The sequence below is a fragment of the Dicentrarchus labrax genome, unplaced genomic scaffold, assembly GCF_905237075.1.
Source record: "Dicentrarchus labrax unplaced genomic scaffold, dlabrax2021, whole genome shotgun sequence".
Classification (NCBI taxonomy): Eukaryota; Metazoa; Chordata; class Actinopteri; family Moronidae; genus Dicentrarchus; species Dicentrarchus labrax.
This window is the reverse complement of record NW_026136715.1, coordinates 9,510,640-9,526,385: the sequence shown is the minus strand read 5'-3', so window position 1 is coordinate 9,526,385 and position 15,746 is coordinate 9,510,640. Positions and strand designations below refer to the sequence as shown.

At 40.4% G+C, this 15,746-nt stretch overlaps 2 protein-coding genes across 3 annotated transcripts; both read right to left on the bottom strand.

Annotated features, from left to right (window-relative positions):
• Positions 1 to 2,171: 2,171 nt before the first annotated feature.
• mipb (major intrinsic protein of lens fiber b) lies at positions 2,172 to 4,472 on the bottom strand. The gene is made up of 4 exons (XM_051424044.1): positions 3,653 to 4,472; positions 3,130 to 3,294; positions 2,967 to 3,047; positions 2,172 to 2,867 (listed from the first exon to the last, which is right to left on the bottom strand). Exons 1-4 carry the CDS (start codon positions 4,010 to 4,012, stop codon positions 2,682 to 2,684), a joined length of 792 nt encoding a protein of 263 aa, XP_051280004.1. The 5' UTR covers positions 4,013 to 4,472; the 3' UTR covers positions 2,172 to 2,681.
• A 3,500-nt stretch (positions 4,473 to 7,972) lies between these two features.
• LOC127376787 (aquaporin AQPAe.a) lies at positions 7,973 to 12,822 on the bottom strand. Of its 2 annotated transcripts, none has more exons than XM_051424041.1 (6): positions 12,630 to 12,822; positions 11,951 to 12,145; positions 11,223 to 11,384; positions 10,959 to 11,123; positions 9,421 to 9,501; positions 7,973 to 8,349 (listed from the first exon to the last, which is right to left on the bottom strand). In XM_051424041.1, the coding sequence occupies exons 1-6, from the start codon at positions 12,642 to 12,644 to the stop codon at positions 8,134 to 8,136; spliced, it is 834 nt and encodes a 277-aa protein (XP_051280001.1). In that variant the 5' UTR covers positions 12,645 to 12,822; the 3' UTR covers positions 7,973 to 8,133. The 2 variants fall into 2 exon arrangements, with proteins under 2 accessions (XP_051280001.1, XP_051280002.1); XM_051424042.1 differs by having other exon boundaries at positions 11,951 to 12,142; positions 12,630 to 12,820.
• Between the last annotated feature and the right edge of the window lie 2,924 nt (positions 12,823 to 15,746).

Genomic DNA, 15,746 nt, shown 5'->3' with positions numbered 1-15,746 from the left:
TATTAGTCTTGTACAATAAAACAGCAAATATAATACACTTTTGTACAGATTAAACAAACAAGATGTACAGTAACATGTTAATTAGTGTGCTTTAGAGGTCCATGGTAGGTAGATTTTGTTTAGTTTGGACAGACCTAGGCTAGCTGTTTCCCCCTGAATCCAGTCTTTATGCTAAGCTAAGCTAATCAGCTGCTGGCTGTTGCTTTATATTAACTGTATAAATATTACCGTTATCAATCACCTCATCTAACTCTCAAGTGAATATGCGTATTTCCCAATTTTTAAAATTTTACTTTTAAATAAGTCCAATAGAAATCGACTTTGTGCTAATGTTTTAATTGTTTCGTAGTTTTAGGTTATATACTGTACATTTGGGCTTGTAGTCAGTAATGTGACTGCATCAGTTTCTGCTACACCTCTTTCCCTCCTGGGGGATAAGGCTGATAATATTCTATATTTTTGTTATTGTCAACCAAAACTCTTATTCTAACTTCACCTGATTGTCTGTGGCTTTCAGCCCTGAAGCCAATTGATTCCTATTTTAAATATATATCTTTTAAAACAGTTAAAAAACTTTGTTTCTTTTCTTATTATTTTTTTGAAGGTTAAATAATATCCTAAAACAGCCGGGCATTGTAGTTTCTAGAAAACTTTTCTCAAACGGGAGTAAATATTGTATTTGTTGGGGGCTATTTTCAGCTGAAAACTGAGATTGCCCTCCTTAATTAGAGCAGCAGGGCGGTGTTTGTGGGATCTACCCAGGTTTATCATAATGAAGGGACATGTCACCCAGTACAACTATGTGGCTCATTGATGATTGTTTTATACAACAATGGAGGTTTGTAGCACAGAGGAATAAGATATCAGGCTTTGGCTAGACAGACAACACTTGATCCCCAATGAATTAATGGTTGTTTTGATCTTTTCGTGGGTATTTGTTTACAATATAAGAAAAATGTCAGACTATCACCAGACTTTATTTTGTCAGGGCTCTGGAGGTGGAGTCGTTCTGCAGTTTATCAGCTGTGATGCACAACAGCAGAAGACAGTGAAAGATAAAATGAATGAGTCAGTTTTAACCTAATCTTCTTCACCAACAAAAGTCCGCCTATGGGTGAACCCTGTCTTACGCAAACAACCCCTCCCTTAACTACACCTCCCTTACATACCTCAAACTATTGTGACCTATAACAGCTTTGTTTTTCTTAAAGCCCACTGACCACTGTGAAATTTTGCTTTTTATGGTTCACTTTTCTCCAAATATCATTCAAGGTTCCCTCAACTAATCTAAATTATTAATGTGTGAGTCTGAGATGTGTTCTTATCGCCCTCTTCTGGCCAAATTAATTCATTGCAGCTCACACTTTCCTCCATTGTCAGCGCCTCAACAAAGTAGAACATTTAAAGAAACAAAAATGACCCAAACCTTGTATCAAGTTTTTATGTTTATTATCATTGAAATGTTTATTGAAACGCCTTGTGCTCCCAGTAAGGATCAAATAATAAAAGGAGACTCAATGTAAAGCTTGCACAGCCGATCTGCAGTGAACAGACCTACTATCAAAGTCTGGGATACAACATTTCCTTTGGATTGCGCTGGTTCAGAACAAAAAAGCAGATGGTTTATGTAAAAATGAATATCATAGCAAATACCACAGTGAGGGGAGGAGAAATGATCATGTCTTAAAAATTGATGACAAAATGAACACAGTTCATGGTACGAAACAGGAGAGCGGTAATGAAAATAAAACAAAATAAAAAGTACTGTATCTGCAATCTTGATCACACACATACACATATACACACTCACTTGCAAACACACTCATACGCACAGGCAGGCGCACACATGCACACACGCACTCTCACGCACACACTTGCACACACACGTACTGCAGTAGTATCCACACACACACAAACACAAACCCACAGATAAAATGTAGTGATTGAAAATAGTGAAACCCTGGTAAAATCTAATGGTATCATACATCCACATCTTGTGTCTGAAGTGCAGAAAACAAAATGAACCTTAAAAAAAATAAAATAAAATGGAGATAAATTCAGATGAATAATGAAAAGCATGCCCATCTTCACTGGTCTAACCCAACTTGAAACGACCACAAACCCAGAGTGTCGCCCTCTCTACCCCTACCCAAACCCCAACCCCCACCCCTTTACTCCACCCTCACCTTCCCCATGCCCTATTACCCTACTCATATCATACCCACATCCCCGCCTCACCCTTATCCTGCCTTCATTCTCCAACACCCGCCTCCCCAAACCTCTCAGTTTCAGGTTTTTCCACGCTCCTCTGAGTCGCAGATGAAGGCCTGGCTGGGAGGAGGAAGCAGGCGGGCGTGAGGAGACGAGGCAGCTTCCGGGTTCAGGCTCTGGTCACCATTTATCAATAACACAATGTCCAGTTCAGAATACAGAGTGAGGACCAGGGGGTAGAGGAGTCTTGTTGTGTGTTGAGGTTGGAGGTTGTGAACCTGTTTGTGTGTCGGTTTTTACAGTGGCAGCTGGAATAATCTTATCATGTGTTAGTCTAGATGTGAGTATTTGGGTTAGTGTTGTGCGATGTTGTGTTAAGGCATGGGGGGTCAGTGGAGATGGGGTTGGCGTAACTCAGGGCCTTGTCCCTCATCCCTCGGCCCCAGTCGGAGAAGGGGGCAGGAACAGGTTTATAGGGCTTGCGTCTTGAGCTCGATGGGCTCCCCGCGGGTGTCCTGCTGGGTCTCGCTCTCGGGGGGCCGGCTGCCCTTCAGTGTGGCCAGGCGCTCGGACAGACCTCTCATGCGTGGGAACAGCATGAAATCGTACAGAAGGGCACCCATGGCACCTCCTATCATAGGCCCGACCCAGTACACCTGCAGGTGGCAAACATAAATTTTAACATTTTAACACAGTGTTCACTCATTTATAAATCCTGCTGAGGTTGATATCTTCAGTGTGATTGCAGGTCTTACCCAGTGGTTGATGAAGTTCCTGAACAGCACAGCAGGGGCGAAGGACCTAGCAGGGTTCATTCCAGCACCGGTGTAGTACATCTAAAACACAGGACACTTGTTACTGCATTGTGTTGTGAAATATTTAATTATTATATAGAGTGTGTGTGTCCATGCGTCTCACCCCCATGAGATGTCCAATGGTGACGGAGAAGCCGATGGATAGAGCAGCAGATCCCAGGCGTCCGTTTCTCCTCTCATCAGTCACGGCGAAAATGCACACAACGAGCTGCATGGTGAGGAAAACCTCCACAGTGGTGGCCATTCCCAGGCTGATGCCAGGCTGCAGCTGCAGATACACAGATGGACAAAAATATAGTTGCATAAGTAAAAGAAATCATGGTTTCAGAGACTGTATAGAACATATGCCACAGAATTTCTTTTTCAATTCAGAACATTTACGAATTAATGGAAATAATTATACACACAGCATTTGGTTTTTCAGGTATTTTAAAGCATTGTTTAAATAGTCTGGTTGGACTTACAAAATATACTTAACTGAACTGAAACTGAACTTATCCAACTAGTGGAATCCATCCACACCTAAACTCTACAATAAATCTGCCATGGATGAAATCAACCTATCCAGAAACTCCTACCTCACCTCAACGTTGCTATCTTCTTAAACATCCATACTGGGTCCTTACCGTGTTCATCGCCATGTTGCCTCTCATGTTGCCGGGTGTGACCCCGTACAGCACAGCAGCCCCAGCTACAGCACCCAGGCACTGGGCGGCTATGTAGAAAATGGCGCGGAAAAGAGACATCTGTGAGCCAACAAGGTAAGCAAAGGTGACGGCAGGGTTAATGTGGCCGCCACTGATGTGGCCAATGGACTGGATGAGGGTGGCAGCTGCTAGCCCAAAGCACAGGGCCACATGAAGGACATGATGGGGCCCAGAGGTCCAGCGCAGGGCAGCACCCATGCCGAAAAATACGAAGAACATGGTCCCGAAGAACTCTGCGAAGACAGCCCGCCAAAAATTCATGGACCGGAACTCCCACATGGTGACTGTTCACTTGAGGCTCTCCACCAGATGAAGAAGGTTCTTTAAAAAATAAATCAGGTCTAGAAAAGGTAAATGTGTACCTTTTCGGTCCTCTTTTAAATGCCAAAAATAACAAAAGAAAGATCTCCCTTTTGTAGTCAGCTAACTCGGCTGACCAAAAACACTCAGAGAGTCAGTTCAAAGACAAAACAGGATTTCAGAACGTCAACAGACGAATCCACTCAACGGATCTTTACCAAGCCGTGAACTGGGTTGGTAAAGTCAACTCAGCTGCGCTCGCTTGCCACCTCTGTCCACTTGTCGCAAAGACATAGGTATGAGATAATGTGGGAGTGTGGGTGGAGATCTCAGGTGGGATGAGTTGTCAAGAGGAGGTGGGCATCAATGCTAAAGGGGTGTTTCTAAAGTAGAGACGGGGATAGACAGAGTGTCCGGTGGACCTTTTAGCCTCTCTGACGGAGGGGAGAGGGCCAGACAGGGGCTTTATAACACCCCCCCAGGGGCCCCAGGTGACGCCATAATCCCCCTGTAGGGCCAAGGGCGGGGGGCGGCAGTGCTGGACATCCTAAATCAAACAAACTTAACCCCTCTGTCGCCCCCCCATAACAGACGGAGGCCAAAAGAGAGGCGGTGTATATCCGAGAAGAGAAAAAGATAAAGCGAGAATGAGAAACATTTATTGGGGGGAGGGTAGAGAGATTTTGGTTGAAGAAGCAAAAGGAAGTATTGTATCTTATATTCAGGTTGAGTGGGAAATGAGGAGGAACAACCACGGCGAAGAGCAGCTGGAGCCGAGAGGAGAAAGTTTTCTTTGGGGCATATGTCATCTGTTGACATATCATAACTGTCATAATCATGGGATGCAAATGCTGATGGACAAGAACAGAAAACACACATGCACACACACACATACACACACGTATACACACATACACGTATACACACATGCACATAATACAGTTGGGGCCCCGGACGGAAGTGCCCAAAGCTAACAGCGCTGAACTGACCCATACACTGAAATGCCTGACCCTGTGAAACCATTGTCTGTAACAAGCATGTGGACAGAGACAAGACAAAAATACATATTAGGCTAAAGCACAGACGTAACAAGCTAACAAAGCCTCGTCTTGAATTTGCAATGCTAAATGCTAAAGCTACAGCTAAAGTTTGTAATCACGTGTATCGCTTCTGTTTATCTTTCTGGAGATAATTACACCGCCAGTCACTGTCGATGACATTCAGGAATCATTAAGAGGGGGAAAAGAATATGAGTATCTTGCAGCAGTCATTGCACACAGAGGCCTGTGATTATGAACTTGACATTGCCTCAGAGCTCAGAGCCGTCGCTGGCACGGCTCCACAGCCGACACCAATGGAGACACCAGAAGGTGACGAAAAATTGCGCATGGTAGAAAAACAACAATGGAGAGGGAAAACATGGAGCCACAAGCAACGAACCAACAATAATTCACAGTGGATTGTGTCTTCTGTTGTGACAGGGGTTTCTAGGAGGTGCTCGGCAGAGGTTTGCATTATGTGAGAGTGTGTGTGTGTGTGTGTGTGTGTGTGTGTGTTTGTGTGTGTTTGTCTGTGTGTGTTGCAGGAGGATGTACGACCAAAGCCCTGAAAGTTCTGTGTGTGTAGCTGGTGGAAAAGGGAGAGGTGCAGTAGGGCAGCAGGGATGTGGGGGGACGGCGGGGAGCCGCACCGGGGCATCGCGCTGACCAGTCGAGAGCCATCACTGTTGGGGGGGTGAGAGGGAGTGAGGGGGTGAGGGTGGGGGGGTGATGAATGCAGAATGCTGAGTTTGCCCTTTTAACTCCCTTTTATACATGTTAGAAAGAACACACACAATGCAAAATGCTGGCGGCCCCGTGGCAGTTATAGCTATTGTGCACGTTTGCGTGTGTGTGTAAGTAGTTTATGTATGAGTGTGTGTGCACCGTGCATGTGTGTATTTAAATTACACTGCTATAGTGATATTGATGGTTTTATTTTAGACTTAAATACATTGAAATACAATTTACAGTATGTTTTACCTCAATTATTCATATGAATACATAATAAATATACAGTTTATTATATCAAATATTGAGTTTAAAGGGTAAGTTCATTCAAATAAAAACAAAAAACTAAACATATGTTCTCATGAGAAAATGTGAAATGTGTGAAGTGACCCTTTAAATTACATGCAAAACATATTTCAAGACAAAAACACACAAATATGAATAAAGGTTTTATAAAAGCAAAAAGTATACACCCAAACAAGCATGTACACACACACACACACACACACACACACACACACACACACACACACACACACACACACACGTATGCTCATTGTATCCATTTTAAAATACAAAGCTTATTTCCACTGAAGGTGTTCTTTCTGTAGAGCCATTACAGAGGCATGAAGGTCCATTTAATTGTGAATAGGAGGTCTCGGGGGAAGAGACGGACGCTAACAGGGACAGACATAAGAGAGATGTTGGACTGATTGAGAGCATCATTGAACCCACAGTGCGGGGCAAGGACCTCTTTAGCATTTCAAAGCATTCACAGATAAGGGATGCAACTGAAAATGGCGAACATAAGGGTGTTTTTCAGCAGGATTTCAATGAGTCTCCATTACAAATTCTAATGATGTGCAAATGTGAAAGTAACAATACTGAATCTCACAGTATTGGCTACACCTTTACGTACACTAATGACAACCAACTAGGACCTTAAAGGTCACATTCAGCCTTTAAAATGCAGCTTCCACAGTAATTATTCTCCACATGGGCAACAAAAAAGCAACAAGCAGTGACTCATTTTAGCCACAATTTGTAAAATAAGCTGGGAATGTTTCAATGGAAGGACACTGAAAAAGGAAAACTCACTAAAATATATCAGGAACTGAAAGCAACCTTCCCCTGTGAGTTTTACATTTACTGTGGTCTCCTGCTGACACATGATGAATGTGAGCGAGACTGTGACTCTGAGAAAGGAAATAACACATTCTTACTCTTTCGTGAGCAATAAAACAGACCCTCACTCAACTAAACACATTGACAGCCTCCCTTAGTCTGGTATGAATAGCAGCTTACAGCCACTGACACTAACATTGGCAAACTTTAGATAGATATCTTTCTTAAACTGATATTGCGGATTTTCTTTACTCATCACTACTTGTGCTACTTTTACACTATTTTAGCATGTATCATCATCCCTTAAATGTCAACCGTGGATACAGAGACTGTTGTTCAGACAGTTAGTCTTATTTTAAATTGTTTACTGCTCATTAACTTAGTGTTCAATAAGTGGCACCATTCTTCACTGGTGTGTTTTTAAACATAATTCAGGATTTCTACTTGTAATGGAGAAATGTTGTACTCAACAATCATTTGCCAGACTCTTTTGTCCAAGGCAATGTACATTTATGTAGCAATTAATCGATAATCTGCAACTATTTGATAATCGATCAATTGTGTGAGTTATTGTTCAAGCAAAAATGCCAAAAGTTCCAGCTTCTCAAATGTTTCTGGGTTTTTTTTTAATCATCAGAAACAGATATATCTTTGAGTGTTGGTTTGGTAAAACAAGACATCTGAAAAAAGGTTCTATCTTTGGCTCTGGGAAATTATATAACTGGCGTCAATGATTAATTGACTAAATAAACTACAGATTAATGACGTTAGGATACATTTTGGGTTTCAGCATCTTGCTCAAGGACACTTCAACGAGGAGGAGTAACTGGTGATCTTACAATAATTATTATATTGTTTTACCGCCTAAACTACAAATTTTCGCTTGAGGCGTTACTACTTTCACTTAAGTTGAGGATTCTTCACTGGATCACTGGATTGGTATTGTTCATAAGGTGCATTTTCTTCCTCCCTCCCCATTGGCAGCTACTGTATCATTTTCTATATCAAGCCACATGTAATTCATGTTGAATGGACTCACATGTGAGAAGTTAATCTTAATGCACAGCTACTCCATTTTTTTTTGTGGTTTCCCTCACAGTCAAGACCGATTAACACGACTGATGAACTGCACACTACACATCTCCATAGAAATCACTGAAATATTACAAGATGTATTTCTGTGTGTATTTTTTCATGCATGTGTCCTCAGTTGTTTTCTTGTTTGTTGGCCTGCTTGGCTCTCATGGCGTTTTGTGTGACTGTGGACAGTGACGATCCGGTCATGCTGGTCGTTTCCACAATCTCAATATCCTTACAGGTCAGACACGCCACCAGCTTCTGGCGAGACGCACTGCGTGCAAAGAAGAACTCGTGGGACACTCCAGCCAGTATAGCACCGAGCACTGGTCCGATCCAATAAACCTGAAAGTGGGCAGTAGAGAAACAGGTTGTAATGAGATTTAAGTCACTTTATTCGGCTGGTCCAGGACAAACGGATGAAAAATAGATAACTTAGATCCTCCTTAATATCAGCTGGGCTGTTTAACTAAAGCAATATTAAAACTGATCTTACTTAATGATATTCAGACACTATTTATATACTTTTTATTTACATATTTAAACCTACTACGTGTTTTTCACTGGTTATGAAACAGTCTCAATTTAATACTGACGCCTATATATAAGCTACATAAGCACACAAGATCTGCCATCAGGTCGGCTTCCCCTTGAAATCAATTAAAACGAAGGGAAACACTATCGCTTTTGTCCACAGGGGGCGCCAGAATCAACAACAAAAGATTTAATTCTTTTAATTAAAAGTACCAATCGAATAATGTGATAGTACTCAATTATAAGTAATATATTATTATAAGTTGCATTCAAAATTTTACCTCAGTAAAAGTGCAGAAGTACTAAGTGTATTTATTGGTAGCAAAATTGTACCTGACATATTGTTATATATGATATTAGACACTAAATACTGATGCATTTGTAGCTACTCTTAATTACTTTGTATAGAGTTTGGTAGTTTAGTCCAGTGGTTACCAACCTACGGCTCGGGTCCCTCCAAAGGGTCACAAGATAAATCTAAAGGGTTGTGAGATGATTTTTCTCTATAATGCCTCTAATTTTGTTTAATTTGACCTCTTTGGGCCTCGAAAACTATTAACTCCAGCTGTTAGACAAATATTGTAAATTAAAAAGTACAATACTTCCCACTGAAATGTAGTGGAGTATAAAGCAGCACAAAATGGTAAATACAAGTGCCTCAAAACTTAACTACAGTACTGAAGTAAATGTGCATGGTTACAACATTATGCTTAATTCAATCAACATCAGATTATTCAATTATCGTTATTATTTAGATTATCATTATTACACTGACTAAACTGGACAATAATTATAAAACACCACTGGAAAAATCAGTTGGACAGTTTGATGAGTGTTTCCATGGAGACAGATTTGGATTAAGAGGCTCTCTCTCTCTCTCACCCAGTGGTTTTCCCAGAAGCCAGTGATGATGGCCGGACCCAGAGAACGTGCAGGGTTCATACTCGCACCAGAGAACCGCCCCTGATACGAAAAACAACACACACACACACACACACACACACACACACACACACACACACACACACACACACACACACACACACACACACACACACATTAAGTCAAGTACATGCTTTTTTTCTTTCAGTTTTATTGGGGTTTTAAGAACTGGAAACAACAGTCAGTCCTGTTACATGTAAATAAATCCCTGTAGAAAATATTTAATTTAACTATCAGCAGGTTTAATTCTTTCATTGAATACATTTGTAAATTTGTTCTTTTTCTGGAGGTGCTTCTATAAGCACATTTCTCATTGTGTATTTGTTGGTTCCTCATATATATACCCTCCTAATTGTTACCTTGTTTGGAGTCATATATCCATAATGTATTTTATGGTTGCATTTGCATCATCCCAGCAAGTCTTTAGTTTTGTATAACTCTGGAAAACTACTTCTAACATGGTTGCTGGGTTGTGAGCTGTCTGCTTTTGACCTGGGGTCAGATCGTTCCAGCCAAAATCTCTCTGTATTCTCTAGTAAGTGGTCGTACTCTGTGCTGTACACATTTTGTGCCATTTTTATTCTAATATTTTGAATTTATATTTAGTTTTTCATGAACAGCTGTGTGACATTTTTATGTGGTTGACTAATTCACCTATTTTGTTAGCTTCCTTATTCCTGTTTAGATTCAAAGGGTTTCCTTGGATACCAGTGCAAATACAATCTGTCATCAGAGACAAACTTCTTTGGCATGAATAAAGATAACACATATACTTATACAACTTATACTTAGAAATTATAAACATACAAACTGTGGCAACAAACCAATTTAGTCTCTTGCTTCAGTTAAAGAGTCCAGATGTGTCAAACTGTGATTTATTACAATGTCAGAACTTGTGGATTTTAGTTGTGGAACCATTTCAGAAGTTCTACAGTATATGAATTAAATATATGTGAGGAACCATTATAAACATTGTTAGCTTAAGGGTCCAGTGTGTAACATTTAGAAGGATCTGTTGGTATAAATTTAATATAATATTTATAGGTGTATGTTCATTAGTGTATAATCACCTGAAAATAAGAATCTTAGTTTCTCCTACATGCTTGAAGGCTGAGCTGTGTTCAGATAGTTGCAATAAGCAACTTGACCACTAGATGCCACTAAATCATACACATAGTCCCAGCATGTATTGCATTTGGGTTAAAAACTCCAGAAAAACTTTTTGTTTTGTTTTTGCTTATAATTTGTTTGTTATTTGTCTTTTTATACGTGTCTCAGATGAGTCACATGGTCTTCTCTGATCAAAAGTAAAACAATGCAAACTATGAATAAGTGTCCACATATCAAAGCTGTCGTGACTGTGAAGTGTTGTGTGTGGGAGAATCAAACTTGTACCAACTTTAGTAGTAAAAAAAATACGCCTGGAAATGAATTTAATCAACTTGTTACAACAAAACTAAAAAGAAAGCGTCTCTTACCCCTATTAGCACTCCGGCAGTGTGTGCTAACCCAATGGCCAGGTTTCCAGGTTCTGGGCTTTCCCTCCGTCGTTGATCCTCCACTGAGAACACCGTGAAGACCATCTGGAAGGTGCACAAAACCTCTATGCCCAGAGCCTGTGCTGCATTCAACTCTATAGGAACCTGAGCGAGGTAAAAGAGGAGCCTCCGGTCAAAAGGGATGAAAGAATGTCACGTCTCTTAAACTTTAAAAGGTAACCCGATAATAATCCGAGAACTGACCCTGTTGACAAAGTGGTCTGCGGTGGTTTTGAGCGGCAGGGCCAGGTAGAGGGCCCCGGCTCCTAAAGAGGCCCCCAAACACTGTGCAGTGATATAAACGAGGGCCCTGAGAACATCCAGCCTCCGAGTGGCCAACATAGACAGAGTGACTGCAGGGTTGACCTGATCAGAGAGCATAAACACATACTTACATATAAATATATTTAAAAACAATTAAATAACATTAAAACTCTGCCAGTATATTTACTCAGGTACTTTACTTGACTATTTCCATTTATGGGACTTTATACTTGTACATTTATTTTTACATTTCAGAGGGAAATATTGTACTTTTTACTCCACTACATCTATTAAGATTAAATTAAGATTTTTACCCCCCACAGATTTACCTTGTCTATAAAGTAGTTTAAACTAACAGTAAAAGGTTTTAACAATCTAATAATGTCATATATGATAATATATCACTCACAGCGGCCTTAATGTAATGTGTATTAAGTTATTCTTGATACTTTAAGGACATTAAGCTAATAATACTTCTGTACTTTTACTTCAGTTAGATTTTAAACAGAACTTGAAACTGAGTATTTTAACATTAACTGTATTGGTACTCAAGTAAAGGATGCTTGTTACTTTGAAGCTTTGTGAACACCAGCAAAAAGTTTCAATCAAGTCAATCATAGAAAGAAAAATAATATTTTTAAATGAGTGTATGACTATGAGACATTTACCTGTGCTCCACTTATTTCTCCAAAACAGTGTGCAAGTGCCACGATCACCACACCCACTGCCACTGCTGGATACATGGGTCCCCCGGGTGCCTCTCCTGGGCCAGGCACAGAGGCACCCAGCACGGCACTCACTAACACCAGGGTGCCGAGCAGCTCTGCAAGTATGGCACGCCAGAACTGCCGACTACGTAGCTCCTCGGAGAAAAGGGATATAAACAAAACTGGAATCTCAAACCCTAATGAGAAACATATTAAACTTATATAGTCTCACGAAGCCCAATGTAGGCTGTACACACTATATGCTGACGATTATGTTTATTGATCTACTTTTTGAGATAGTCCTTCTACTTAGATGATAATGAAGATGACACAAGGAGTCTTAAAAGAGGACACAGACAACACTTACTCTGTCACTATATCCAACACAAGTCAACTAGATGTAAGTAATCTGTATTTCAATACTGTAACTCAGTCTCTTTGATGTGTTCTTGCATCAGTTGTCCCAACATTTTAACACTGGCTTTTAACAAAGTGCTGCTTTTGCTTGCTGAGTTCAAACTGCCATAAAATACAAATACACAAGCACTCCTTGGAGAAAGCAATCCCTTTTTGATTCAGGATCTTGCAAGTGGAAGTAATGAGGGATTTATACACTAAAGCAATAAAATAAGATGCTTACCTCACGCCACGTCATTTCCAACTAAATGAGTATGTTGTCCTCAAGTTTTTTCTTCTTATACGGAGGTCCGTCTGTCCTTCTGCTTGTATGTCCGTCTGTTTTTGTGTAGCTGTCGGGGTCTGAGGGCTTCAGGGTCTCTGCTACATCCCTCATTAACTTGTAGAGTCTGAGAGGTCCTTTGATGAGAGCAACCTCCCCCCTCTCAGTCTCTCTCTCTCTCTCCTCACTCTCTCCTTCCCTCCTTCCCTCCCACACCTAAGGCCCTATCCAGGCTTTCTCCGCACTAACATAAGTCAGTGCAAACCCTTGAAATATGTCTCTCCAAGGTTGCATGTGTAACATCCGACCCTCCCAATTTTCCTCCAACACTTTCTACCGACCTTGAGCAATTTAATGCATCTTCAGAAAACTACCAGGAGCCTTTCACTTATCCTCAAACTGAAGTGATTGTGGCCACTTCAAAGGCTTGCACAATGTCTGGATGACGTTGAAACATTGCAGTGAGGACAAAAAATTATGTAACCAATTATGAAGAAGGACTGAAGTAACTTGATCAAAATTATAAGCGCTGCAAAAAAAGTGGGTCATTTAGAGTTGAAGTTGAATGCCAGTTTCAAATGTCACCTTCAAATGTTTTCTGTCAGTTGGTGTTTTAAAACATAAGACACAAAATTCAAAGCTTAAAAGAGGGAAAAAAAGAAGTTTCCAAATGTTTTATTTACAGAAATATGTCAAAAAGACTCAAAGACTTTTGTATCCAAAAATGAAAAGCAAATAAAAACCAAAACAACACATTCCTCTGTGGCGTAGAGATCCATTGTTGTTCAAAAACTCACACTGTTGTTGGCTGATAAGATGGCCGCTGTAGTTTATCTTGGAGTTTTCATATCCATACAAAATAGACCCAATAACACGTGTTATCACTCTGTAAGTATTTATTTTTATTTATTAATGCCAAATAGAATTTGAAAACACAAAATAATTTGTGTAGGTGACACATCAAAGCAGCAGCACACTGTTTAAACTAGACAGAACATTTAAAATGAGGTAATGAAAATATAAAGTGCACTGATATAGCAAATCAATAATTTAGGAGCCACTGCACAACAGCACCAAATGTGTATAAACACAGCTGGGGAAAAAATGACAAGCATTACTGAGCCTTTATTATTTTAAATGAAACTATATGACCCATTTTTTGCTCTTAAGATGACATTTCCTCTAGCACCATCATCAGGTCAAATTTTCTATTTGTCGAATGGTTTATTTTTGGTTAACTTTGTGTTTAGTACTAATTATCAAATGTGCAAACACATGAAATTAAGATGGTGAACTTGGTAAATATTATTCATGCTAAAAGTCATAAAACATGTTAGCATTGTTATTGTGAGCCTACAGTATTATATATTAGTATAGTAGTGCCATAGACAAGATGGTAAAAAATCAGACTAATGTGTTGTTGGTTTTGGACTTGGAATTTGTTGACAATAACAATATATAGATATATATCCTTTTACAAAAATGACATATCCATAGAAGAGTATAACATTAACATAACATAAAAGTGTTTGTGGCTTATCCTGTTGTCTTCTGATGGGCTGAACTGCGTTGGTGTGTCCTGAGCACCTGGAACCCATTACTGCTGCTCAGCCTGATTTTCATATCAATTATAAGAGAAAGGGACCATTAATGAGCGGAGAGGACCAGAGCAACAAGAACAGACCACATCCTCTGAAATTATCTACTGACTCATAGTTTTCAGCATCAGATAAATGTGACTCTTCCATCAGTCCTCTAATGTTTTATCTACTGGAGAGAAATTAGTTTTTCTTTTTTCCAAAAGGGTCCAGGTTTGAAGTGAGATGGACGGACTTCATACAAATACGGTCCGAATACATTAAAATGTACAACCACGTATACAACTGCCTGTTGTGTTATGTTGACACTAAACCGAATATGATGTCCTCCCACCCTCCTGTTATTTCTTCCTCAAACTACTTGTGAGGTACTGCTCTGATCACCATGGGGACAAACTCTTTCATGATGCTGTTGCCATAGAGCCTATTGTGATGCTGCATCTGTGCACGCTTTTCATTTTCTCTCTTTGATATCAAACAAACACACACCTTGTGAAGATGTTTTGTAAAACAGACAGTAATGCACTACAGCACAATGGAATTCCTCTGTTTGACCAAAAAAAACTGAATATTCACCTTGGTTGATGCAACAAGTCTGAATATAGACGTTTTTTGTTTTTTGTTTTTTCCTTTTTATTGCATATGAACTGACATACATACATACATACATACATACATACATACATATTAGTAACACACATTAGGAAAATATGGACGTTTTAAATGTGTTTCCTTTACTTCAGTGTGTTTGTTCTAGCAGGATAGATGCAGCTGACATGGTATTCATGATGATATGGAGATGTTAAACTGATTTTCCTGACCCTCCAGTCATCTGGGGCCCTCAATCTGACAGAGTGAGTCCAGAATGAACTGGTTGGTCGGGTGGGGGGGGTTGCTGGCGTGCACCATTATGCCGTGGATTACCCCCTCCTCTCCACGGCAACTGTTAAACTGTTATCCCCCCTTTTGTGGGGTTAAGCCCAACTGTGTGGAGTGGGACAGGCGGGGGGCACACTGGAACCCGCTGGCGTGGGGAGTTTTCAGCCCCCTCCACCCAGAGTGCTGACACTGACACAATTTCACACAAATATACACACACTCACACAAAGTGCCAGCTAAGGGATTTGAGAGCGATAGAGGGCAAAGGCAGAGAAGCACTCAAAGACAATACACCCGTTTTCATTTTTCTAACTCTGAAAATATCCATATTTTTTCATTTTTTCAGATGCTTTGCTTTTATTTATTTTAGCGTAGAATTTAAGTGTGTGGGAGTGTGCTGTACTTGAGTCTCTTCCACTGTAGAGCAGCTGGGAGTGATGGCAGGACGTTCCCAGCAGCATGTGCCTCAGACAGGACTCTCCAGGGAGCTGCAGAGCCCCGCCCAAATACTTCAGCATATTTCCATCATGGTTAAGGGCTCCGTTTCACCCTTAAATGTGACATTGCAGTGGGCTTGTCTTGTGATATACAGCGAGTTTTA